At 41.8% G+C, this 27,725-nt stretch overlaps 1 protein-coding gene across 1 annotated transcript; it reads left to right on the plus strand.

Annotated features, from left to right (window-relative positions):
* The first annotated feature begins 9,533 nt into the window (after positions 1 to 9,533).
* On the plus strand, positions 9,534 to 26,931 carry LOC110502577 (sulfotransferase 6B1). Its single transcript, XM_021580723.3, has 7 exons — positions 9,534 to 9,868; positions 18,847 to 18,959; positions 19,966 to 20,055; positions 24,139 to 24,265; positions 24,415 to 24,509; positions 24,608 to 24,764; positions 26,017 to 26,931. Exons 1-7 carry the CDS (start codon positions 9,688 to 9,690, stop codon positions 26,142 to 26,144), a joined length of 891 nt encoding a protein of 296 aa, XP_021436398.3. The 5' UTR covers positions 9,534 to 9,687; the 3' UTR covers positions 26,145 to 26,931.
* The last annotated feature ends 794 nt before the right edge of the window (positions 26,932 to 27,725 follow it).

The raw sequence follows: 27,725 nt of genomic DNA on the forward strand, positions 1-27,725 counted from the left end.
TCTTGAGGTTCTTACTGTGGAATGCAGTGCTGCTCGATCATCCTATTTTTCTAACTTAATTGAGGAAAATAAGAACAATCCGAAATTCCTTTTTGATACTGTCGCAAAGCTAACTAAAAAGCAGCATTCCCCAAGAGAGGATGACTTTCACTTTAGCAGTGATAAATTCATGAACTTCTTTGAGGAAAAGATTATGATTATTAGAAAGCAAATTACGGACTCCTCCTTAAATCTGCGTATTCCTTCAAAGCTCAGTTGTCCTGAGTCTGCACAACTCTGCCAGGACCTAGGATCAAGAGAGACGCTCAAGTGTTTTAGTACTATATCTCTTGACACAATGATGAAAATAATCATGGCCTCTAAACCTTCAAGCTGCATACTGGACCCTATTCCAACTAAACTACTGAAAGAGCTGCTTCCTGTGCTTGGCCCTCCTATGTTGAACATAATAAACGGCTCTCTATCCACCGGATGTGTACCAAACTCACTAAAAGTGGCAGTAATAAAGCCTCTCTTGAAAAAGCCAAACCTTGACCCAGAAAATATAAAAAACTATCGGTCTATATCGAATCTTCCATTCCTCTCAAAATTTTTAGAAAAGGCTGTTGCGCAACAACTCACTGCCTTCCTGAAGACAAACAATGTATTCGAAATGCTTCAGTCTGGTTTTAGACCCCATCATAGCACTGAGACGGCACTTGTGAAGGTGGTAAATTACATTTTAATGGCATCGGACCGAGGCTCTGCATCTGTCCTCGTGATCCTAGACCTTAGTGCTGCTTTTGATACCATCGATCACCACATTCTTTTGGAGAGATTGGAAACCCAAATTGGTCTACACGGACAAGTTCTGGCCTGGTTTAGATCTTATCTGTCGGAAAGATATCAGTTTGTCTCTGTGAATGGTTTGTCCTCTGACAAATCAACTGTAAATTTCGGTGTTCCTCAAGGTTCCGTTTTAAGACCACTATTGTTTTCACTATATATTTTACCTCTTGGGGATGTTATTCGAAAACATAATGTTAACTTTCACTGCTATGCGGATGACACACAGCTGTACATTTCAATGAAACATGGTGAAGCCCCAAAATTGCCCTTGCTAGAAGAATGTGTTTCAGACATAAGGAAGTGGATGGCTGCAAACTTTCTACTTTTAAACTCGGACAAAACAAAGATGCTTGTTCTAGGTCCCAAGAAACAAAGAGATCTTCTGTTGAATCTGACAATTAATCTTAATGGTTGTACAGTCGTCTCAAATAAAACTGTGAAGGACCTCGGCGTTACTCTGGACCCTGATCTCTCTTTTGAAGAACATATCAAGACCATTTCAAGGACAGCTTTTTTCCATCTACGTAACATTGCAAAAATCAGAAACTCTCTGTCCAAAAATGATGCAGAAAAATTAATCCATGCCTTTGTCACTTCTAGTTTAAACTACTGCAATGCTCTACTTTCCGGCTACCCGTATAAAGCACTAAATAAACTTCAGTTAGTACTAAATACGTCTGCTAGAATCCTGACTAGAACCAACATTTTTTATCATATTACTCCAGTGCTAGCCTCTCTACACTGGCTTCCTGTCAAAGCAAGGGCTGATTTCAAGGTTTTACTGCTAACCTACAAAGCATTACATGGGCTTGTTCCTACCTATCTCTCTGATTTGGTCCTGCCGTACATACCTACACGTACGCTACGGTCACAAGACGCAGGCCTCCTAATTGTCCCTAGAATTTCTAAGCAAACAGCTGGAGGCAGGGCTTTCTCCTATAGAGCTCCATTTTTATGGAACGGTCTGCCTACCCATGTCAGAGACGTCAACTCGATCTGAACCTTTAAGTCTCTACTGAAGACTCATCTCTTCAGTGGGTCATATGATTGAGTGTAGTCTGGCCCAGGAGTGGGAGGTTGAACGGAAAGGCTCTGGAGCAACGAACCGCCCTTGCTGTCTCTGCCTGGCTGGTTCCCCTCTTTCCACTGGGATTCTCTGCCTCTAACCCTATTACAGGGGCTGAGTCACTGGCTTACTGGGGCTCTCTCATGCCGTCCCTGCAGGGGGTGCGTCACCTGAGTGGGTTGATTCACTGATGTGGTCATCCTGTCTGGGTTGGCCCCCCCCCTTGGGTTGTGCCGTGGCGGAGGTCTTTGTGGGCTATACTCAGCCTTGTCTCAGGATGGTAAGTTGGTGGTTGAAGATACCCCTCTAGTGGTGTGGGGGCTGTGCTTTGGCAAAGTGGGTGGGGTTATATCCTTCCTGTTTGGCCCTGTCCGTGGGTGTCCTCGGATGGGGCCACAGTGTCTCCTGACCCCTCCTGTCTCAGCCTCCAGTATTTACGCTGCAGCAGTTTATGTGTCGGGGGGCTAGGGTCAGTTTGTTATATCTGGAGTACTTCTCCTGTCCTATTCGGTGTCCTGTGTGAATCTAAGTGTGCGTTCTCTAATTCTCTCCTTTTCTCTCTCTCGGAGGACCTGAGCCCTAGGACCATGCCCCAGGACTACCTGACATGATGACTCCTTGCTTTCCCCAGTCCACCTGGCCGTGCTGCTGCTCCAGTTTCAACTGTTCTGCCTTATTATTATTCGACCATGCTGGTCATTTATGAACATTTGAACATCTTGGCCATGTTCTGTTATAATCTCCACCCGGCACAGCCAGAAGAGGACTGGCCATCCCACATATGCTCTCTCTAATTCTCTCTTTCTTTCTCTCTCTCGGAGGACCTGAGCCCTAGGACCATGCCCCAGGAATACCTGACATGATGACTCCTTGCTGTCCCCAGTCCACCTGACTGTGCTGCTGCTCCAGTTTCAACTGTTCTGCCTTATTATTATTCGACCATGCTGGTCATTTATGAACATTTGAACATCTTGGCCATGTTCATGTTATAATCTCCACCCGGCACAGCCAAAAGAGGTCTGGCCACCCCACATAGCCTGGTTCCTCTCTAGGTTTCTTCCTAGGTTTTGGTCTTTCTAGGGAGTTTTTCCTAGCCACCGTGCTTCTACACCTGCATTGCTTGCTGTTTGGGGTTTTAGGCTTTGTTTCTGTACAGCACTTTGAGATATCAGATGATGTACGAAGGGCTATATAAATAAATTTGATTTGATTGATTTGATTTGACTCTTGGAAGAATGTTCTTTTTGACAGATGATTCAAAAGTATAACTTTTTGGGCAATATGGGTTTTCAGGCTATATAGTTGTCACGAGGTGGCCCTTTTGGGTGTATATCATGGCTCCTTCTTGCCAAAACTCCTAATCCCTAGAATTGGAGAATTAAACAATATTTCTATTTTTGAGAATGTGGGAGTGGTCCGTGGACACTGATCTCATGAAGGACAAGAAAAACACATTACTGTGTCTTTGGTTGTGTACACTTCTCAATTATGGGGTTTTCATCTGAATATGGTATAAAATATCTGATTAAATATTAAACTATTTGTGAGAAGATGAAATGTGATGTTAGCCTTCTAAACGAGAGTATGGGTTTTCATATCGAGTTTTAACTAGTCAGTGACGACACCCTGTGAGTACAGATATTTACATTGCCGTCATGGACCGCCCCCTTTTCTACTCTAGTATGAAAGCCACTTCCAACAAAATTGACATTAGTCAAAAACTCAGGGACGGGAGTTCCCACGTTGAAATGGCAAAGAAATCTACAAACTAAAGAACAAGTATTCAGGCTGGAGCTGTTTAAATACTTTAGTCTGGTAAACGCATCTGACCTAAGAACAATTCAGAATGTTACTCTGAAGTATTCATTATAACAACCTACAACTCCAACAGACTTTGATCTCTGGTGGACAAACCAGAGGCTTTCTGTTTACTGACTATTCAGCAGACGGACCAGTGATCACAGAGCGGGACAACAAAGGCATGCACTCGTAAATATGTAAATTGCTATTTATTTTCGAATGTTCATGCTGTTCATGTTAAAAGTACTAGCATTTCATGAGTGTAGTTATCAACTGTATTACAGTGAATTCTCTCTGAGTTTCCCGCTCTTGAGCTGTCCCCACCCCCTTTCCTTTGTCTACCAAGACGTCATATCGGCTTAGCCCACTAGGGACTTTTCTATCATGTCAGTAACCAATGTATGACCTATTGTCTGTGTGTTTATGCAATAACATGTAGCCTAAGCTATGATATTGGATAGCCTATTTGTATCAAGTATCTATTTTCATAGTGTGAATGATGGAAAGTAAACATTTTTATCAAATGATTAGGAAAGTGTGACGTGTTAAGGTTGGACCCAGGTGTAGAAAAGAGACCAGACGAGGAATCCGTGGTTAAGGATAAACATAATACTTTACTAAGAAATGATAGCCGCAGGAACACAGTACACTTGGAAAAACAACAAACACTAAGTCTCGAAAACTCACTCAGGAAACACATGCACACGGGAAACAATTCAAGCTCTGCAAAGGACAATAGAAAACACACCTCTTTTAACATGTAAATCATAATGAGTAAATTGGACACACCAGAGTGTTGTTAATATCTCTAGGACGGTCTCTGCCGGCCTCTGGTGACAGGTGGAACCATGACAGTACCCCCTCTTCTAGGCCGCGGAGCCAGGGCAACCACCACATAGTTGGTTGAAGTCACTCGAATGGCGACAGTCCAGTGAACGAGTTCGGCAATGTGTTCTGAGCATACTCTGCCCAGACGAGGAACTTGCTCCAGCTGCTTGCCTGGGTGGAGACGAAACAGCTGAGTAACTTCTCCAGCTCTGTGTTGGCCCGCTCTGTTTGGGGGGTGGGTGGAATCCCGAGGAGAGACTCATTAACGCCCCCAACAGGGACCAGAACGCTTTCCAATACCGTACGATGAACTGGGGCCAACTATCCGAGACGATGTCCTTGGGAAGTCTGTATAGAACTTGGGTAAGGCAATGAAATGGGCTGCCTTGGAGAACTGTGATAAAGTCTACGGACAGGTGGGACCAGGGCCGGCTGGGTATGGGCAGAGGTTGGAGCAACCCAGCCGATTGCTTTCGTGAGGACTTGCATTGGGCACAGGTGGAACAGGCCACAACAAATCGCCCGTTCATGTCATGAGCCATAGCCCGGTGCACACCGGTTCAGCTTCATCGAACTCCCTCATTCATATGCGGAAACAGTGTCAAACAAGGCATATCCACATGGGCAGTAAATGAAATACACTTCAACAAAGGTTCAGATGCTACTATGCTATTTGATAAGATAACAAGGAAAGTTAGTGTTAAGTAATTACACTGTGGTATGACATGAGAAGGAGATCACCTTACTTAAAAAAAAAACAGTATACTTTTTGGGTGTTTGTGTACTTTCTCTGTAAACCGTATTACATACGGTGTGGATATACATAACATAACAGTAGATTGGATTGGTAAGCACAAACTGAAGTCCTTTTAAGTATGTGCCACTGCACTATGCAGTACATTGGACCTCATCTGAATGTTTTGTATACTCATTGTATATCTCAACAAGCTGCCTAACTGGTCTGTCAGTGTTTTACCACCTGGCCCAACCCACTTGTTATCAACACCATTACACAGTCAAAAGTTAAATAGCTGTAGATATTACTCATGTACTCTATAGTTTCCACAAACATAAAAAACATAGTACTGTATAGTATATATGAATACTATATAGTATTTAGTTTGCACAAATAGTTAGCAAAATATGTGACCAACCAAGTAGATAACAATGAAAAACAAACAAACATGAAACTGTGTTGATATGAGTCTTTCATCCTTAATTGTACTTTTATTTATTTTTATTGATTCTAGAAATAATATCATAGAAAGGTTGAACAGGTGCAAAAGCCCAGTAAATCTGGACCCAGATCTGCTCACACCCCTTTTTTCTTGGTTGACCACCACAATAGTCATGTGCCTGCTACATTCTTTGGATTCTGCAGTAATAAAATAGAAGATATAATCATGTTGCGTGTGACCAGCAACTTAACTTGTTGTATAACTGGAAACACGTAGTGTGGGTGTAAGCATTATTCTGCAGATACAGAGACTTAAAATAATAATACAAATAATACACATAACACGAAGCAAAGTGCTGAATGATTATTCAACAGCAGGCCACAGTGCCTTGGGGAAAGTATTCGGCCCCCTTGAACTTTGTGACCTTTTGCCACATTTCAGGCTTCAAACATAAAGATATAAAACTGTATTTTTTTGTGAAGAATCAACAACAAGTGGGACACAATCATGAAGTGGAACGACATTTATTGGATATTTCAAACTTTTTTAACAAATCAAAAACTGAAAAATTGGGCGTGCAAAATTATTCAGCCCCTTTACTTTCAGTGCAGCAAACTCTCTCCAGAAGTTCAGTGAGGATCTCTGAATGATCCAATGTTGACCTAAATGACTAATGATGATAAATACAATCCACCTGTGTGTAATCAAGTCTCCGTATAAATGAACCTGCACTGTAATAGTCTCAGAGGTCCGTTAAAAGCGCAGAGAGCATCATGAAGAACAAGGAACACACCAGGCAGGTCCGAGATACTGTTGTGAAGAAGTTTAAAGCCGGATTTGGATACAAAAATATTTCCCAAGCTTTAAACATCCCAAGGAGCACTGTGCAAGCGATACTATTGAAATGGAAGGAGTATCAGACCACTGCAAATCTACCAAAACCTGGCCGTCCCTCTAAACTTTCAGCTCATACAAGGAGAAGACTGATCAGAGATGCAGCCAAGAGGCCCATGATCACTCTGGATGAACTGCAGAGATCTACAGCTGAGGTGGGAGAATCTGTCCATAGGACAACAATCAGTTGTATATTGCACAAATCTGGCCTTTATGGAAGAGTGGCAAGAAGAAAGCAATTTCTTAAAGATATCCATAAAAAGTTTGTTTAAAGTTTACCACAAGCCACCTGGGAGACACACCAAACATGTGGAAGAAGGTGCTCTGGTCAGATGAAACCAAAATTGAACTTTTTGGCAACAATGCAAAACGTTATGTTTGGCGTAAAAGCAACACAGCTGAACACACCATCCCCACTGTCAAACATGGTGGTGGCAGCATCATGGTTTGGGCCTGCTTTTCTTCAGCAGGGACAGGGAAGATGGTTAAAATTGATGGGAAGATGGATGGAGCCAAATACAGGACCATTCTGGAAGAAAACCTGATGGAGTCTGCAAAAGACCTGAGACTGGGACGTAGATTTGTCTTCCAACAAGACAATGATCCAAAACATGAAGCAAAATCTACAATGGAATGGTTCAAAAATAAACATATCCAGGTGTTAGAATGGCCAAGTCAAAGTCCAGACCTGAATCCAATCGAGAATCTGTGGAAAGAACTGAAAACTGCTGTTCACAAATGCTCTCCATCCAACCTCACTGAGCCCGAGCTGTTTTGCAAGGAGGAATGGGAAAAAATTTCAGTCTCTTGATGTGCAAAACTGATAGAGACATACCCCAAGCGACTTACAGCTGTAATCGCAGCAAAAGGTGGCGCTACAAAGTATTAACTTAAGGGGGCTGAATAATTTTGCACGCCCAATTTTTCAGTTTTTGATTTGTTAAAAAAGTTTGAAATATCCAATAAATGTCATTCCACTTCATGATTGTGTCCCACTTGTTATTGATTCTTCATAAAAAAATACAGTTTTATATCTTTATGTTTGAAGCCTGAAATGTGGCAAAAGGTCGCAAAGTTCAAGGGGGCCGAATACTTTCGCAAGGCACTGTATGTGATTCAGTTGGGTAATAATAGCTCTTGTCTAATACAAGAGCAATATTAGCAGATCCTTAAACCTTTGGCTCCCTCATACAGACAATGTATCTCTCTTTTACTGTCTTTACATAATACAGTCCCACACAAATGGGCTTTCACAGTGAATCAAGGCTAACTTGACTGCCAAACACTTGTCAGCAGTGGGAGACAATTTTGAGGGATCCATGAACATGCCAGTGATGGTTCAGTTTGGTTCTACTGTTACTCTGTATCTCGGCACCTCATACAGTCAGTCGGTTTACATGATTTCTCCCCAGGTTATCACAGTGTTATGTGCTTGCTACAACACTGCAGAGCTATGGGAGAAGGCTGTGTTGTTTGTGTTCAGATTCACATCCGCACTCACTGAATTCACTTGGTCATCCAGCCGTTGTAAGTCCTGTAGTCACTTGGAGAGACTGGAGGCCTGCTAGAGCTTCTTATGTTTAGCACAGGGCACATCTCCTGACTGGCTGCTTGGAAAGGAGGACCTCATCTTTTGAAACACAGTCACCGCTTTCTCTCCAATAGGCTTTGACATGTGTCAAGGTGAGTTAGAGTCTGGGTGCTGTGCAGCTTTGGGTGGTAAAACACCCTTGAGTCGTTCATTATAGTGCTATGTGTGGGTGGGTGGTATACAGTATGTAACCTGTCGAAGTCATCCAGAAAAAGAGTATCGTTCCTGTTGATGGTACATCAGCAGGGTCAGAATAACCACAGTCATAACATATCACATCATGTCAAAATCTCATCCAATGCACACTTTCACCACTAATAAACTAGACCTGTTTTGGGCTTTTATGGGTTGATCGGGTGTCATCATTTTCCCTATATGGATGTCTCAGTAAAGAATAGTCCAACAACAACAACCTAAAAGGGATACTTAATGATGTATGCATACAGAGATTACAGCATGATACTCTTCGCAGTGAAACCGAGAAAATTATCTAGCTAAAACCTCCCATTTTATTAATTTACGCCCGTTAATATTTTCCTATCTCAATGTTCACCGACCTCTGACGTTGTCTATTGCTGGCACTGTTGAATGGGCCTCATTTTCAAAGCATTATTCAGAGATGATTCATTTCCAGTAAGAGTATGGAAAATGTGAAGCGTAACCACATGCCATGCTTTATGTCCCGCTGAGTGTGTTTGAGTTGGTGGCACCATGCCAAGAGGGAGGCCAGAGAGGAAGCTTATTTGCTTATTTCTATAGGCATGAATAGTCACATTGTACAGAAATGGTTAATCAAGTGACAGTAAAAAATGTGAATGAGGCAACAGTTTTTACTTTTGCCTTTGAGTGGATGAAGCTATGGGGGCCACTAGATTCTAAGGGAAATACATCCACATAGGTATTGTTTATAAAAACACTTGTGGCAGGACATTTCAACATCTGGGATATTTCAAACGCTCCCTATTTACATAATGGCAAAATGTGTAGCAAGGGATTCACAGCATTCTCTCAAAGGGATTAATTTACAGTATGTTCCCTGTCAGATAGCACAGTGTTGTTTAGACAAAAAAAAAAAAAAATATGTAATAGAAATAGATTACTTTCATGCAACATTGGACAGATATTGGCCAGCTGTCTTTGGATACCCTACCCAAACAGTTCCTTCCATTCAATGACCTACTGTATTCTTAGCTCTAGCAGTCCCTCCCATCTGGTTAGTATTGCACAGGCATCTCCCCATCAATCACACAGGACACCAGATCTTCCATTCTCCCCTACAGAAACCAGGAAACCCCTGCTTCTCACGCAAGCTCTATCTTTGAAGGACGTGCCTCCTTCTCCTCCTACTGTACTCTCTCTCTCACACACACCCACATTCACACACCCACACTCATACACAGAGCGGAGCTCGTGGCCGTCCAGCTGCACAAATATACTGAATGCCTGTTAGCGGTGGAAACTGAATTTTCTTTACCTTGAGATTTTCTGCAGTATTCTCCAAAATGAGTAGCTCTTTCTCAGCCAAAATGGAACTGGCTAAAGATATGAAGGAGGAGGATAAGTTGTACAGATATAATGGAGTGCTTTACCCTGTCATCATGAGTCCAGTGGAGAACCTGAAGGCTATGGAGAGGCTGGAAGCAAGAGCAGATGATGTAATGTTAGTTGCATATCCCAAATGTGGTAAGTCAAAAATATTTGAATGTGGAAATACTGTTAAACATTTAGATGGTCATCCTTGGGCAATGGGCATCTTGATTAAGCATTTACATTTTCTAATAGTCATTCACTATATAGCCATGTTATTTTTACTCGTTATTCACAGTGTCACTATTTACATTTACATTTATACATTTATTTTGTATCTTATCTTTTAATCTTTACCTCTGCATTGTTGGAAAAAGACCCGTAAGTAACATTTCACTGTTAGTCTACACCTGTTGTCTATGAAACATGTGACGGATACAACATGATTCGATTTCTGATTTGATTTTACTATTGTATCAAGTTTAATCAGTAAAATAAGGAGTGTTCCTCTTGGTCTTCAGTTGTCTACTCTATGGCCTTACCTACATCAGGTTCAAAGTTCAAGTTCATTATACAATTGGGGCAATTCATCTTACTTCTAGTGTTGTCTTACTCATAGCTCATAGTGTATGCCATTTTATTGCAGCGTGTATTCAAAGTTATACAAAAGGTTTTTGATTTGCTGAGTGGGTTTGGGGTATTCTCTTACAAAAGTGACCTATAATTCAATTTCACAATGGATGGGCCTCTGAGCATTTGGACTTGCTGAATATGATCTGTGTGCTTTGGAGTAGGGCCTCCCGGCAGGCAAAATTGGTTGCAATAAAGTCTGTTTCTGGTTTTAACCTTGTTATTACAACCTAAATTTGCAGCCATTTTTGCTCGCTTTGTCAGTTCTTTCCTCTGCACACTATAGAGCAATGTAAGATAAGCAATCAGTGTTGATGAATGTTGAATTTAACACAGGCCACTCTACATACTGCAGACATAGAGGCCCCCTTGTAACAATGGTTCATGTAATAAACTTTAATATTTATAATGTAATAAAACCGCTTAATGTAATACCATGTAACAACTTTTTGGATTAATAGCCAAAGTATGTGCAACCAATCAATTATAGCGTACTAAAATAAAACATGTATCATTTCCCTTATTTGAATGCACATACCACTCTCCACCTCTTGAAAATACACACACAAACCAATGCGCACACTTACACACACACACGCACAAGCACACATTGAAATGTACACACATGCAGTCATAGACCCATACACACACACTCACACACAGACAGATACACAGACACACACACACAGAAACACAGGTAACACTTTATATGAAGGGGGTATACATAACATCTTTATGACACCAGTTATAACACCTTTATGAGTGTTGCAATATCAGTCATAACAACCGTTATTACACATTTATTCAACATCATTCGTAAGTAACTTTCAAAACAAAACTTCCTTTGAATAGTTCTTTATTTATTATTACAAAGGAAGTTTGTATTTTTGCTACCACGGTACCCAACCCCCTGACACATGATTTATGCAACAGTCTGGGACCACTGGGTAAGCCTCAGGGCCCAGCCTTAAAAATATTTATTCTGGATAATAATTATCCGGATTGTGTAATCCCCTTTTTTAATCTGATTTTGAGGCAGTTTTTAAAAAAGGATTGGAATAGGATGATCCAGATGCCACAATATCAAGACAGAATCCAAATTTTCTTTGAATACACCTACATCTTGCCATCTACTGAGATGGTCATGTTCCCACTTCTACACGGTCATAGAGAAACAGAGAAGTTAACTACATGAATAAAGGTTACTAATAACAAGTGAAAGAAGAGTCTGACTAGAAACTTCATATGGAGAAAAGGAGTGCTGTATTCTCTGTTGTAAACGCACGACTTCATTATAGGACAAATATATGCACTTATTTGACACTACTCAATATAACAACTAACCACATATATACAATGCCTTTAGAAAGAATTCATACCATGTGACTTATTCCACATTTTGTTGTGTTACAGCCTGAATTCAAAATGGTTTAAATATGATTTTATTATCCACACAATACCCCATAATGGCAAAGTGAAAACATGTTTTGAGAAATCTTTTGACATATATATAGAAAATTAAAAACAGAAATATCTTATTTACAGTGGCTTGCAAAAGTATTCACCCCCCTTGGCATTTTTCCTATTTTGTTGCCTTACAACCTGGAATTAAGAGGGATTTTTGCCTACCACTTTGAAATGCAAAATATTTTTTATTGTGAAACAAACAAGAAATAAGACAAAAAAACAGAAAACTTGAGCGTGCATAAATATCCCCACCCCCAAAGTCAATACTTTGTAGAGCCACCTTTTGCAGCAATTACAGCTGCAAGTCTCTTGGGGTATGTCTCTATAAGCTTGGCACATCTAGCCACTGGGATATTTGCCCATTCTTCAATACAAAACTGCTCCAGCTCCTTCAAGCTGGATGGGTTCCGCTGGTGTACAGCAATCTTTAAGTCATACCACATATTCTCAATTGGACTGAGGTCTGGGCTTTGACAAGGCCATTCCAAGACATTTAAATGTTTCCCCTTAAACCACACGAGTGTTGCTTTAGCAGTATGCTTATGGTCATTGTCTTGCTGGAAGGTGAACCTCTGTCTCAGTCTCAAATTTCTGGAAGACTGAAACAGGTTTCCCTCAAGAATTCCCCTGTATTTAGCGGCATCCATCATTCCTTAAAATCTGACCGGTTTCCCAGTCCCTGACGATGAAAAACATCCCCACAGCATGATGCTGCCACCACCAGGCTTCACTGTGGATGGTGTTCTCGTGGAGATGAGAGGTGTTGGGTTTGCGCCAGACATAGAGTTTTCCTTGATGGCCAAAAAGCTCAATTTTAGACTCATCTGACCAGAGTACCTTCTTCCATATGTTTGGGGAGTCTCCCACATGCCTTTTGGCGAACACCAAACGTGTTTGCTTATTTTTTTCTTTAAGCAATGGCTTTTTTTCTGCCACTCTTCCGTAAAGCCCAGCTCTGTGGAGTGTGCGGCTTAAAGTGGTCCTATGGACAGATACTCCAATCTCCGCTGTGGAGCTTTGCAGCTCCTTCAGGGTCATCTTCAGTCTCTTTGTTGCTTCTCTGATTAATGCCCTCCTTGCCTGGTCCGTGAGTTTTGGTGGGCGGCCCTCTCTTGGTAGGTTTGTTGTGGTGCCATATTCTTTACATTTTTTAATACTGGATTTAATGGTGCTCCGTAGGATGTTCAGAGTTTCAGATATTTTTTTAAAACCCAACCCTGATCTGTACTTCTCCAGAACTTTGTCCCCAACCTGTTTGACTTCTGAAGGTAATTGGTTGCACCAGATCTTATTTAGGGGCTTCATAGCAAAGGGGGTGAAAACATATGCACGCACCACTTTTTCATAATTACATTTCTTTTTTTTAAACAAGTATTTTTTTAAATTTCATTTCAACAATTTGGACTATTTTGTGTATGTCCATTACATGAAATCCAAATTAAAATATCTATTTAAATGACATGTTGTAATGCAACAAAATAGGAACAACACCAAGGGGGATGAATACTTTTGCATGGCACTAAGTATATCACACACTTTTGCTATGAAACTCCAAATTGAGCTCAGGTGCATCCAATTTCCTTTGATCATCCTTGAGATGTCGCTACAGCTTTATTGGAGTCTACGTGTGGCCAATCCAATTGTTTGGACATGATTTAGAAAGAAACATACCTGTCTATATAAGGCCCCACAGTTGACAGTGCATGTCAGAGCAGAAACTACACCACGAAGTCCAAGGAACTGTCCGTAGATCTCTGAGATAGAATTCTTTCTCAGAGATCTAAGGACAGTTCCTTGAACTTCATTGTATAGTTTCTGCTCTGGCGTGGTGGAGCACAGAGCAAAAACAAAACAAAAATTGTCACTTCCCAATACTTTTGGAACTTTAAGGGAAAGGTATAAAACCATTTCTAGAGCGATGAAAGTTTCCAAGAGCACAGTGGTCTCCATCATTGGTATATGGAAAAAATATGGAACAACCTAGACACTGCCTAGAGTTGGCCGTCTGACCAAGCTGAGCAACTGGGCAAGAAGGACCTTAGTCAGGCACCGGGAGGTGACCAAGAACCCAATGACCACTCTGACAGAACTACAGAGTTCCTTGGCTGAGATGGGAGAATCTGCCAGAAGGACAACAGTGTCTAGAGCACTTCACCAATCTGGGCTTTATGGGAGAGTGGCCAGACCGAAGCTACTCCTGAGAAAAAGGCACATGACAGCACGCCTGGTGTTTGAAAAAAGTAAAGTGAAAGACTCTGAGATCATAAGGCAAAATATTATGTGGTCTGATGAGGCAAATTTATCTCTTTGGCCTGAATGCAAAGCACTATGTCTGGAGAAAACCCGGCACAGCTCATCACTTGTCTATTACCATCCCTACCGTGAAGCATGGTGGTGTAGCACCATGCAATGGGGATGCTTTTCATCAGAGACTGGGAAACGAGTAAGGATAGAGGGAACAATTAATAGAGTCAAATATAGGCAAATCCTTGATGAGAACCTGCTGCAGAGGGCAAACAACCTTAGACTGGGGCAAAGATTTACATTCCAACAGGACAATAACCCCAAGCATACAGCCAAAGCAAAACTGGAATGGCTTCAGAATACGAATGTGAAAGTCCTTGAGAGGCACAGGCAAAGCCCACAGTTGAATCACGCTACTCCCAATCTAACGTGGGAGATTTACACAAATAGCTATTCCTGTACAATACGCCACCTTTTTATACACAAGGTGAGGTCCTTGGGACTAAAAGAAGCACAGGTTCTTTGCATCAAGGACAGACAAATGAAGTGATGCAACAATTTATTTCAGTTTCAGCGCCACAAGAATAGCACAATCTCCATAGGCTTACATAATTTCCATACAACATCTTAGGGTCTAAGAGCTCCACACATCTGTCCTTCAAGACAAACTTCAGTTGTTAGCAGCAATATCAGATTTCTCTCACAGGCAAACAAACATTACTATAATTACGTATCTCACAAAACTAATGTTCAATCAAACGTTGGTGTTGCAATATTCATGGAGGGCGTGCACAGGGAGAAGGTCTACAGTACCAGTCAAAAGTTTGGACACACCTCCTCATTCTGTCACACCCTGATCTGTTTCACCTGTCTTTGTGCTTGCCTCCACCCTCCTCCAGGTGTCACCCATCTTCCCCATTATCCCCAGTGTATTTATTCCTCTGTTCTCTGTTTGTCTGTTGCCAGTTTGTTTTGTCTGTCAAGCCTACCAGCGGTTTTGCCCTTGCTCCTGTCTTTTTCTATAGTTCCTGTTTTCTAGTTTTCACGGTTTGACCATTCTGCCTGCCCTGAGCCTGCCTGCAGTTCTGTACCTTGTCCCACCGCCCTGGATTATTGACCTCTGCCTGCCCCTGAGATTGACTGCCGTTCTGTACCTTTTGACTCTGATCTGGAGTACTGACCTCTGCCTGCCCCTGAGATTGACTGCCGTTCTGTACCTTTTGACTCTGATCTGGAGTACTGACCTCTGCCTGCCCCTGAGACTGCCTGCCATTCTGTACCTTTTGACTCTGATCTGGAGTACTGACCTCTGCCTGCCCTTGACTTGTCGATTTGCCTGCCCCTGTTCTAGTAATACACTTTTGTTACTTTGACACTGTCTGCATCTAGGTCCTCCCTAAAATGTGATACATTCAAATGTCTTTCTTATTTGAACTGTTTTCTAAATTGTAGAATAATAGTGAAAACATCAAAACTATGAAATAACACATGGAATCGTGTAGTAACCAAAAAAGTGTTAAGCATGATCATTATACAGGTGCACATTATGCTGGATACAGTAAAAGGTCACTCTAAAATATGCCGTTTTGTCACACAACACAATGCCAAATATGTATCACATTTTGAGGGAGCGTGCAATTGGCATGCTGACTGCAGGAATGTACACCAGGGTTGTTGCCAGATAATTTAATGTTAATTTCTCTATCATAAGCTGCCTCCAATGTTGTTCTAGAGAATTTAACGTCTAATCAGCCTCACAACCGCCGACCACGTGTAACCATGGCAGCCCAGGACCTCCACATCTGACTTCTTCACCTGTGGGATCGTTTCGGTGGACACTTTTGTGGGGGGGGAAAACTCATTCTGATTGTCTGGGCCTTTCTCCCAAGTGGTTGGGCCTATGCCCTGCCATGCCCACCCATGGCTGCACCCCTGCCCAGTCATGTGAAATCCATGGATCAGGGCCTAATGAATTTATTTCTGTTGACTGATTTTACTGAAACTCAGTAAAATTATTGAAATTGTTGCATGTTGAGTTCATGCAGTATTTTTGTTCAGTATATATTCCTTGGGTTCATGTGCCTGGCTCAAGTCCACAATGGAGCCAGACCTGGGTGTAAATTGTAGACCCTATATTTCAAATGCTTTAACTCAATGTACTTGATGATTGTGCTTTCCTGGCGCAATGGAACCAATGGAGTAGTCCCAAAAGTGTGAATTCTTCTGGCACTCCAGGCAAACCCTCAAAGTACTGGAACGATTTCAAATACTATTTACACCCAGGTCTTGAGGGCACCAGTGCAATTGGTGTCATTGTAATATGTCGAGTAACCTTGCCTGAGACTTGCATTAGCTCCACAAGCTAATGACTTGGCTTTAGCTCAGCAAGTCTAACACAGGCAGTAACACCAGCAACTGTCCGGCTCACTCCCACAATATATTTCTAATAAAATAAATTGTAATGCTGTAATGAAAAAACACTTTTATTTTGAAGGTTTCATATGAATGATATTGTATACATGTGTTATACAGGTTATAATAAATGATACTGCACAATTCACAAAGTGGTTATGAATAGTTTAATAAAGGTGTTATGAATGTATTATATATCTTTAATTTAACCGTAACACACATACTGGTATATACCCACATATACAGACTCAATGTGTATTACAAACACACAAATGCACGTTGCACACACACTCACAGGTACACGTTTTTTGACAGGGGATGCAAAAAGAAAAATGGACCACATTTGACATGTTTCTGCTCATAATTTCCAACATTTTGTTAGGCTATTTGTTAGTCAACTTGTATATAAGACATATACACACACGCAGCTTCTCTTCTGTTATTATATGTTGCCCTAGACTGAATAAAGAATAGTGTCATAAATTATGGAATGAATACTTCAATCTAGTTGACATTGGTAAAGTTTTCTCTGTCATGTCTGCTTCTTGCACGGAGCAAAGACGTTTAGGGACCTGGGAGAAAATGGAATGGCAAAACAAATGATGGGAAAGATCTGTGCAAAATTAAAAATGTACATCAATTTGACTGGTTGTAAGGAAATAGAAAGCTGTGAAAGAGACCCAACATGTTTCTGATAAGATTTCATCTTGGCTTGGATGCATATTTTATGTGGTAGAAGAGACCTTCCTTCCCGAACTTTATCTCCAAATCATCTTTAAAAAAAGCACCTTTATAATAACGCGCTTGCAGGCTAACAATAGTATACGATTCCTAATGTGACGAGTAGCCTAATCATAGGACAATATTCGGTTACAGTATTCACTACCGCCTAAGTTAATTTACCTCATGACTGTTTGCAAAACAAAATAGACCGTTGTGAACAGACCATACATGTCTTTGTAGTGCATTAGTACAATGGGTCTGTGTGTGAGAGAGAGAGAAAATTAGATGGGTTTTGTAACTAAATTAGTAAAAACAAGATTGTTACAATTCAAACTGAGCACAAATTACAGCTGTGCAATTCATACTCCTTTTTTTATATTGTTCCCATTTTATCAAAGTTTAGAATTGTAAACTTATAGAAAATATAAGTGGAAAACTATTGTGAGCATGCTCCAGATCACTTAATATCCACCACAAGGGGGAGAGAAAAGAAGAGGGAGCAAAAGATGAGAGAGGAACAGAGAGGGAGAGAGAGACCCGACTCAACTCAAACTGAACTGTCTGTTGTACAGAAGAGCGTGTTTCCGACTCCAAACCCCCACAACTGAATAGATAAGATCATGAACGCACCACTTACAAAACAGAGCTGAGAGCTTTCCATGCAGAGATGTTATTTTATTTAACCTTTATTTAACTAGGCAAGTGAGGTCAGTCACTCATAAACATGAACACATTCTTATTTACAATGACCATAACCTGGACCTAGATTGCTGCACCACTCGGGAGCACCCTAAGAATGGGGTCCCTATATAAATATCCCATGTTTTTTGTCTCTCCCTTACCCCAATCCTAGTATAATTTATAGCAATAGTGCAAAGGAAAAATAGTTTTGTCGTTTTCATTGCAACAACACAAATTGTTACACCTCTTCTGCAGGGAGTGGTGCCATTTCACCATTTCACCACAGGGGGTGCTACCCCAAGCACCACTACCTCCCGTGGCTCTGCCTGCCTTATACATTGTTAATTTGGTGTAAAAAAACAGGTATATCGTTAAATGTTTGGTCCTTTTGAAATCTTCAGTACACAGTTCAAAGCATACATAGCCTACCATTCAAAGTATCTTGTAAGGACAATGCAAATTGTAAAGGACAATTTAGAAAATGCAAAGTGCACTCTGAGTATATTTCAAATCCTGATTTTGAAGGTGTGTCCCACCCTTTACCTTGTCTCCCCTTTTAACCTCAAACGGCCTCATTGATGCTAACCCTGTTTCTTTTTAGCTGTACCTTTCACAGTCCATGAAACCATTTTATGGATATTACAAAACACTAAGGGCTAGTTTTCCAGACCCAGAATAAGCCTAGTTCTGGACTAAAATGAACTTTTAATGGAGATTCTCAATTGAGAATGGTTTTTATACCAAGACAAGACTTCATCTCTCTGGGAAACTGCTCCTTAGCGGATTGCCACTCACATGACAAATATTTTGGGATAATAACTTAATAACACTCTTGCCTAATTGTGAAACGTGGAGAATTTTTTAAAAGAATATCAAAGGACACTAACCCTTTCTATTCCTGATCCCTCTGTGTAAATTGAAAAACTTTCTCTTATGCTCAAATGTTAATGGACCTGAATGCTCACTGTCTCTGGCAGGTTTTAATTGGATGGTGGCGGTGCTTCGTAAAATACTAGCAGCAGCAATTGGTGAGAAAGCAGAATCCCAAACCCCTCCATTGATGGAGTTCTTTGGGCCAGAAATGCAGCAGGTGTGTTATACTGCTTGACTCCCCTGTAGTTTTAGCAACACTGCAGGTTTGTCAGCCTCAAATAAATCAAATATGTAAATAATGTAATATGCTTTGTGTGTAATAATTGGAAATGCTGTGTATGTGTTGTGTGGGGTTGTATGTTTCACACATTCACACATTCCCTGTAGCATAAAGAGGCGCTGTAGTTATACTGGGAAGTTTTTAGCCCACTTTAGGTCCATAAAGGAGGTTTTCATGACACAATGTCAGGTCAGGACACTGTTCTCTATCCTACTTATGTTACAAACAGAGAGAACGTCTATACAGTCAGGTGTAAAGGACGTCACGCTGCTTAGCAAGTACTGCTTCCTAATGATTCGGCTCATACAGAGGCTACAACCCAGGACCTCTGCCTCGCAATCACATGTGATTGCACCCCTGGAGCATCTTACCCAGTCGCACCACCGAAAAGCTTTCTCTTCACCAGTGCAAGTGGAGACACTTCAGGCTGAGGAGTGAGTTTCACAGATCCCCCATCTGTTACACAGGCAAACAATAATGTCATTTTACTGTTCTGTAACTAGTCACAATAATTAGATGCATGTGTTGCAATCATGCTGTGATCCAGTAAGGTCCATTAGGGAATGTTAGTGAATTACAAACATGTGCTGTGAGTGGCCTCCAATGAACGCCCTAATGAGCCCTTGTGTATGGAAATGTTAGCACAGCTAGACCTTAAACTTCATCCAACAAGAGTGGTCTTCCTACAGTATACACCCATGATTCTCACACCGAATGCAATTAACATGGAGGATATAGTGAGATGCTATATTATAACAGTGGTTTGTATGGCCAGCTGTATCAGGATTGAAGAGTGTGTAACTGTTCTTACATTGGTTCCCTGTGATCCCCTATGCCTAAAACAACATAACATGCCTGTATGCACAGTGTCTCTTCAGCATATAAGAGCAACAGCATACCATGGCTCATGTAGCGTTAAATGGACGCCTTGTCTAACTTGCAGGTTATTCACAAAGCCCCGTCCCCCAGATTTCTAGGGACACACATGCACCCAGATAACATTCCTGCATCCTTCACCACAAAGAAAACAAAGGTATGTACTTTCAACCAGGTATCTAAGTGTTGCTGTGATGGAACTCACGATTACCATGTTTATTTTTCCAGCAGTGTTTTTATGCTTTGGGCCCACAGAACTTCCTCTTTTGATATGAGTGATATGAAATTCTACCACGACTTCCTCCAAACAACAACTTGTAATTCCCTTGTTATGTAATTGTGAAAGCTTTTCCTGTGCAGTGTCAGAGCTAGTGTTTCTCTTCTAGAGTACCACACAGACATAGATACAGTGGGGTAAAAAAGTATTTAGTCAGCCACCAATTGTGCAAGTTCTCCCACTTAAAAAGATGAGAGGCCTGTAATTTTCATCATAGGTACACTTCAACTATGACAGACAAAATGAGAAAAAAAATCCAGAAAATCACATTGTAGGATTTTTTATGAATTTATTTGCAAATTATGGTGGAAAATAAGTCTTTGGTCAATAACAAAAGTTTATCTCAATACTTTGTTATATACCCTTTGTTGGCAATGACAGAGGTCAAACGTTTTCTGTAAGTCTTCACGAGGTTTTCACACACTGTTGCTGGTATTTTGGCCCATTCCTCCATGCAGATCTCCTCTAGAGCAGTGATGTTTTGGGGCTGTTGCTGGAAAACGCAGACTTTCAACTCCCTCCAAAGATTTTCTATGGGGTTGAGATCTGGAGACTGGTTAGGCCACTCCAGGACCTTGAAATGCTTCTTACAAAGTCACTCCTTCGTTGCCCGGGTGGTGTGTTTGGGATCATTGTCATGCTGAAAGACCCAGCCACATTTCATCTTCAATGCCCTTGCTGATGGAAGGAGGTTTTCACTCAAAATCTCACGATACATGGCCCCATTCATTCTTTCCTTTACACGGATCAGTCGTCCTGGTCCCTTTGCAGAAAAACAGCCCCAAAGCATGATGTTTCCACCCCCATGCTTCACAGTAGGTATGGTGTTCTTTGGATGCAACTCTTTGCATTCTTTGTCCTCCAAACACGACGAGTTGAGTTTTAACCAAAAAGTTATATTTTGGTTTCATCTGACCATATGACATTCTCCCAATCTTCTTCTGGATCATCCAAATGCTTTCTAGCAAACTTCAGACGGGCCTGGACATGTACTGGCTTAAGCAGGGGGACACGTCTGGCACAGCAGAATTTGAGTCCCTGGCGGCATAGTGTGTTACTGATGGTAGGCTTTGTTACTTTGGTCCCAGCTCTCTGCAGGTCATTCACTAGGTCCCCCCGTGTGGTTCTGGGATTTTTGCTCACCGTTCTTGTGATCATTTTGACCCCACGGGGTGAGATCTTGCGTGGAGCCCCAGTTCGAGGGAGATTATCAGTGGTCTTGTATCAGTGGTCTTATTATTTTCCTGGTTTTCCCTGGTGTTTCCTGTCTCTCTGTGCCAGTTCGTCTTGTTTGTCAAGTCAACCAGCGTTCTTGTTTCTCAGCTCTTGCTTTTCCAGTCTCTCTTTTCTCTCTCTCCTGGTTTTGACCCTTGCCTGTCCTGACTCTGAGCCCGCCTGCCTGACCACTCTGCCTGCAACAGACCTCAAGCCTGCCAATCGCCTGGTACTGTTTGGACTCTGACCTGGTTTATGAACTCTCACCTGTACCCGACCTGCCTTTTGCCTACCCCTTTTGCCGTAATAAATATCGGAGCTCAACCATCTGCCTCCTGTGTCTGCATTTGGGTCTCGCCTTGTGCCCTTATAGTACGAACTGGCCATGACAGACCCATCAGACTTGGACCAGCTCCATCAGCTTGGGAGGCATGAGGAGCTACTTCAGCACCGTTTGGAAGGGCTTCGTTCCCTGATGGAACGCCACGACCAAGGGTTTAAGGCGATAATGGAGCAAATCTGTGAAGTAGCTCATAGGCACGCCACATCTGAGACCTCCCAACCACCCAGTAACCTTTCTACTAATTGTGGATTGGTTCAACCTACCCCGGCTTCCCGAGAACCCTGCTTACCTCCTCCTCCGGAGCGTTATACAGGTGATCCTGGTACCTGCCTGGCATTCCTTTCCCAGTGCTCCCTCATTTTCGAACCCCAGCCCTCTTTGTTCCGATCGAAGTTGCATCAAGACCCCGGGTGGAAATGTCCAAATGGAGCCTGAAAAGGTGAAAGCAGTGGTGGATTGGCCTCAACCTACGTCCAGGGTGCAGTTACAATGTTTCCTGGGGTTCGCCAACTTCTACCGCCGTTTCATTCGGAGCTACAGCACCCTGGCGGCCCCCCTCTCTGCACTCACCTCTCCCAAAGTACCTTTCACATGGTCTCCAGATGTTGACAGAGCCATTGTGGACCTGAAGCATTGATTCACCACAGCACCCATCCTCGTCCATCCGGAACTGTGTCGCCAATTTGTGGTAGAGGTTGATGCTTCTGATGTTGGAGTGGGGTCAGTCCTGTCCTAGCGATCTGCCCAGGACCAGCTCCATCCCTGTGCCCTCCTGTCCCATCGTCTCAATCAAGCAGAAAGGAACTCCGAAGTAGGCAACCGAGAACTTCTGGCTGTCAGGATGGTGCTGTAAGAGTGTAGGCACTGGCTGGAAGGAGCAGAACAGCCTTTTTTTGTTTGGACCGGCCATAAAAAAATTGAATATCTCCGTACAGCCAAGCGCCTTAACTCCAGGCAGGCCCGGTGGGCTTTGTTATTTACAAGATTGAACTTCCTGACACCCTCTCCACCCTATACAATTCCTCTGCCACACCCTCGGTCTACCTCATATGCCTTGCGGATTCAGTGGGTTGTGGTATTGAAACCCTGGTTCGCAAGGCCCAACGCTCCCTGCCTGAACCTGAAGGGGGCCTGGCTGACCAGTTGTTTGCCCCAAACTCAGTCCGGTCCCGGGTCCTGGAATGGGCTCATTCCTACAGGCTGACCTGTCATCCAGGTTCTGGTCAAACCCTAGCCTTCCTCCGACAACATTTGTGGTGGCCCACAATGGTTCCTGATGTCTCTGCCTTTGTTGCCACGTGCACTGTGTGTGCTCAGAACAAGACTCCACGGCAAGCTACTTCTGGCTTCCTTCAGCCACAACCTGTCCCTCATCCCTGGTCCCATATCTCTCTGGACTTTGTCACTGGGCTCCCTCCGTCTGATGGCAACACCGTCTTTCTGACGGTAGTGGATCGGTTCTCCATTTCATCCCTCTCCCCAAACTACCCTCGGCCAAGGAGACGGCTCAGCTCATGGTGCAGCACATCTTCCAGATCCATGGACTCCCAGAGGACATTGTCTCCGACCGCGTTCCTCAGTTCTCGTCTCAGCTCTGGAAGGCGTTCTGCACTTTTAATGGGTCGTCGGCCAGCCCATCCTCCGGATTCCATCCCCAATCCAACCGCCAGTCAATTTCTCTCATGGAATAGCCATTGTTTCTCAGAGCAAGAATAGACTGACGAGTTTCAGAAGAAAGGTCTTTGTTTCTGGCCATTTTGAGCCTGTAATCGAACCCACAAATGCTGATGCTCAAGATACTCAACTAGTCTAAAGAAGGCCCGTTGTATTGCTTTTTTAATCAGCACAACAGTTTTCAGCTGTGCTAACATAATTGCAAAAGGGTTTTCTAATGATCAATTAGCCTTTTAAAATTATAAACTTGGATTAGCTAACATAACGTGCCATTGGAACACAGGAGTGATGGTTGCTGATAATGGGCCTCTGTACACCTATATAGATATTCCATAAAAAATCTGCCTTTTCCAGCTACAGTAGTCATTTACAACATTAACAATGTCTACACTGTATTTCTGATCAATTTGATGTTATTTTAATGGACAAAAAATGTACTTTTCTTTCAAAAACAAGGACATTTCTAAGTGACCCCAAACTTTTGAACGGTAGTATATATATTTACAAAAAAATATTTGGGGGATTGGAAATTATGCAATTACATTGATGGATATACAGTATATATAAAATATATATATATATTAACCTTTATGTTATGTAACCACACCAAACATAACATATCAACCATATTTGAGTGATGTTTGTTTACTACGTTGCGTCTAGTTTATGAGACCAGACTGCCTGGATCAGTTATTATTATTATGTTATGGTCTTCTGTTGATCAAAAACAGATGCTGGTGATATTCAGGAACCCGAAAGACACAGTGGTTTCCTTCTATCACTTCTCCAATAAAAACCCATTTCTACCCACTGCCGAGTCTTGGGACCGCTTCCTCTCAGAGTTTATGAGTGGAAAAGGTACCTAAAGTAAAGAGCTCTTATGAACATTGGGTTTATATTTTGGGGTTTGCTTTATCTAAAAATACAACTTGAGTCATTGGTATTACAGTAAGAGATGTATCTATACATTACAAACCCTCATCAGAATAGTTTGTGCCTATTCCTAGTTCCCTGGGGTTCATATTTCGACCATGTACTTGGCTGGGAGAGGAGAATGGATGACCCTAACGTGATAATAGTCACCTTTGAGGAGTTAAAACAGGTATCAAACATTCCTTGTGTTTTGGATACAGACCATATTTTTGATAGGTTTAGCTTTTTTTCATTTACATTCTGTCTTGTTTATTGTGACCCACCCAGGACCTGAGTGAAGGTGTGCGAAGGGTCTCTGAGTTCTTTGGTTTCAGTCTCAGTGATCCTCAGATCCAGGCCATCTCAGAGGAGAGCACCTTCAATGCTATGAAGGAGAGCTCCAATGACTCACACGGCCAGATGGGCAACGTCTTGTTCAGGAAAGGTGTGTGTTTTTTGAGAGAGAGAGAGGGAGAGAGAGAGAGAGAGCGAGAGAGAGAGAGAGAGAGACCGAGAGAGCGAGAGACCGAGAGAGAGAGAGAGAGAGAGAGAGAGAGAGTGAGCTGTATGAGTGAGCTTTGTTCCAGAGTGACTGTGTTTGTTTAATCCCACCTACATGAGACAGAAAATGTGGCATTATGGTGAGACAAACATACACTTGATATTGTGTCTGTCAACTTTAAATACAGACTCATGTCTCAGGTCTCATGTTCCTCCAAAAACAACCCTTGTCCTTTTCAGGGAGAGAAAGCTAATAACCTTTGGTAACCTCCTGTAAGTTGAATGCATTAATCAATTGCTGTCTGTCTGCCTAACAAACCATGACTGTTACCCCTAAATACAGTGCAGTATATAGTCTGTCATTCATTGACTTGTGTCGTGTCACTCTGCTGAGGTATGATATAGCTAGCATAGGAGAACATCTCTCTCTCTCTTTTTCTACATGACCTGACACAACCTTAACATGCCTGTGCTGAACAGACAGCCTCATGCTGGGCGTGTCTTTTAACATTAGGCCGATAGTTTAACAGCTTATGCGTGAAATTCGCGCATGTATAGCAGGCCAAGGGTCATATATGGCCCTCTACAGCATATGTGACATTGAGCTCACTGAAACTTATTAAGGGATACAAATGCAGTTTTTTTTTTATTTTTACAAATTATAATATTATCCATTGTGTATTAGGATTAATTGAGATCACAAATGTGTAAATATAAAAATAATAAACAATCCCACTTGCTAATCTAATTGACTGCCAGTTATATAATGCAATCATATGTCAGCTTTGTCCACTGATCACAATGGATAATAGCAGCGCACACTCCATACACAATCCTAAAAGGCTGTTGCACACTTGTTTAGTTAGTTTCACACATGATTATCACACCACCAACGTTAAACTTGGTGGACTGGGATTTCTCGGTTACATTTGTGTAATTATACTGTATGTTTCATACTCGCCATGCACATTCACTACGGTATGCTGCATGTCTTAGGTGTGAGGTTGAGGTAATCTTATTATCAATCAAAGTTATGTTTTATAATATGTTGGTTACCTCACACTACCTAAAAGACTAGGTCAACTGTAATCTATGAATAACTGTAATCAAAAGATAACTTATGTCATGTACTTGCTCTACATTGATCACGTGTTTTAGTCTTGCTCATGTGTGTTTAATGGGTATTTCCTCCCCAGGTGAAGTAGGAGACTGGAAGAACCATTTCAGCCCAGCCCAAAGCCAGGAGATGGACACAGCATTTGAGAAGCACCTGGCAGGGACTAAGCTGGGGGCTAAACTGAAGTATGACCTGTACTGCAAGTAGATAGCAGACAGGATGAGCACTGACTGAACTGAGACAGGACGCAAGGGAAACACTGACAGATTAGGAAAGTTCAACCCCAACAGGCAGGAGAGCTGGTATGCAGTAGCTAAACTGACATAGACAATGAGGAATTTGGTGGTGTGACACTTGTTACTCCACTTGACTGTCTTACACTGCAGCCATTCAAGGGCATTTTTGTGAAAGTGTGACATGAGATAGAGTAGACATGATATACTTCATGTTGGATTCTTTATACACATCTTGTAATCCTTGTTTTTATACCACTGCACTTAAGTATGTCAATTCAAGTTGGTTCAATGATTGATATCAGCCTCCTTGTCTGTATTTTATGATATTAAGCATTCAGTTCAGAGTAACGTAATTTTACTCCAGGATCATATGTACCACACAGTGTAGTTCCATGAATTACATGCCACATGAGGTGAACTATAATAATCATGTTCAAAGTCCTAGGAAGAATGCCTTTTGACGTTGGCACTGGCTTTTGTCGTAATGGTCATGCTTGCCAACAATGTGACAGATTACACGCAATAAGACCGTTGGATTGAAATGCATACAATACTAGAAAAATATATATACAGTGGGGAGAACAAGTATTTGATGCACTGCCGATTTTGCAGGTTTTCCGAATTACAAAGCATGTAGAGGTCTGTCATTTTTATCATAGGTACACTTCAACTGTGAGAGACGGAATCTAAAACAAAAATACAGAAAATCACTTTGTATGATTTTTAAGTAATTAAACGGAATCTAAAAACAAACCAAATATATTGTGTCCTTAAAATGTATATAGTGTATGTATGAACTGGAAGTAGAAGCCTAACTATTGTTGTCCATTAGTTTATTCCAATTAGGGGAGTGGTGTAAGGGTTAGGATAAAATAATAAAGAAGGAAAATATATTTAACAAATATGTGTATAAAATAATATATATATATATTTATCCCAAAATATATATGGGGATTGGAAATTATGCATACAACTACATTGATAGAAGCCACAATCTACTGTATTTGCAATATTAAAGCTGATCTACTCCCTAAATAAAAGAAACACCCCTTTTTGTCTTTCAAAGATAATTTGTAAAAATCCAAATAACTTCACAGATCTTCATTGTAAAGGGTTTAAACTGTTTCCCATGCTTGTTCAATGAACCATAAACAATTAATGAACATGCACCTGTGGAACGGTCGTTAAGACACTAACAGTTTACAGACGGTAGGCAATTAAGGTCACAGTTATGAAAACTTAGGACACTGAAGAGGCCTTTCTACTGACTCTGAAAAACACCAAAAGAAAGATGCCCAGGGTCCCTGCTCATCTGCGTGAAAGTGCCTTGGGCATGCTGCAGGGAGGCATGAGGACTGCAGATATGGCCAGAGAAATAAATTGCAATGTCCGTACTGTGACACGCCTAAGACAGCGCTACAGGGAGACATGATGGACAGCTGATCGTCCTCGCAGTGGCAAACCACGTGTAACAACACCTGCACAGGATCGGTACATCCGAACATCACACCTGCGGGACAGGTACAGGATGGCAACAACAACTGTCCAAGTT

This window comes from Oncorhynchus mykiss, chromosome 23 (genome assembly GCF_057628025.1).
Source record: "Oncorhynchus mykiss isolate SJ-2025 chromosome 23, ASM5762802v1, whole genome shotgun sequence".
Taxonomy (NCBI): domain Eukaryota; kingdom Metazoa; phylum Chordata; class Actinopteri; order Salmoniformes; family Salmonidae; genus Oncorhynchus; species Oncorhynchus mykiss.

Excerpts from the sequence above, each read along its gene's own strand:
- LOC110502577 (XM_021580723.3), top strand. The coding sequence starts at position 9,688 with ATGAGTAGCTCTTTCTCAGCCAAAATGGAACTGGCTAAAGATATGAAG. Across the intron at positions 24,510-24,607 it reads CCTTTGAGGAGTTAAAACAG|GACCTGAGTGAAGGTGTGCG; the intron begins GTATCAAACATT and ends TGACCCACCCAG. Across the intron at positions 24,765-26,016 it reads CAACGTCTTGTTCAGGAAAG|GTGAAGTAGGAGACTGGAAG; the intron begins GTGTGTGTTTTT and ends TTTCCTCCCCAG.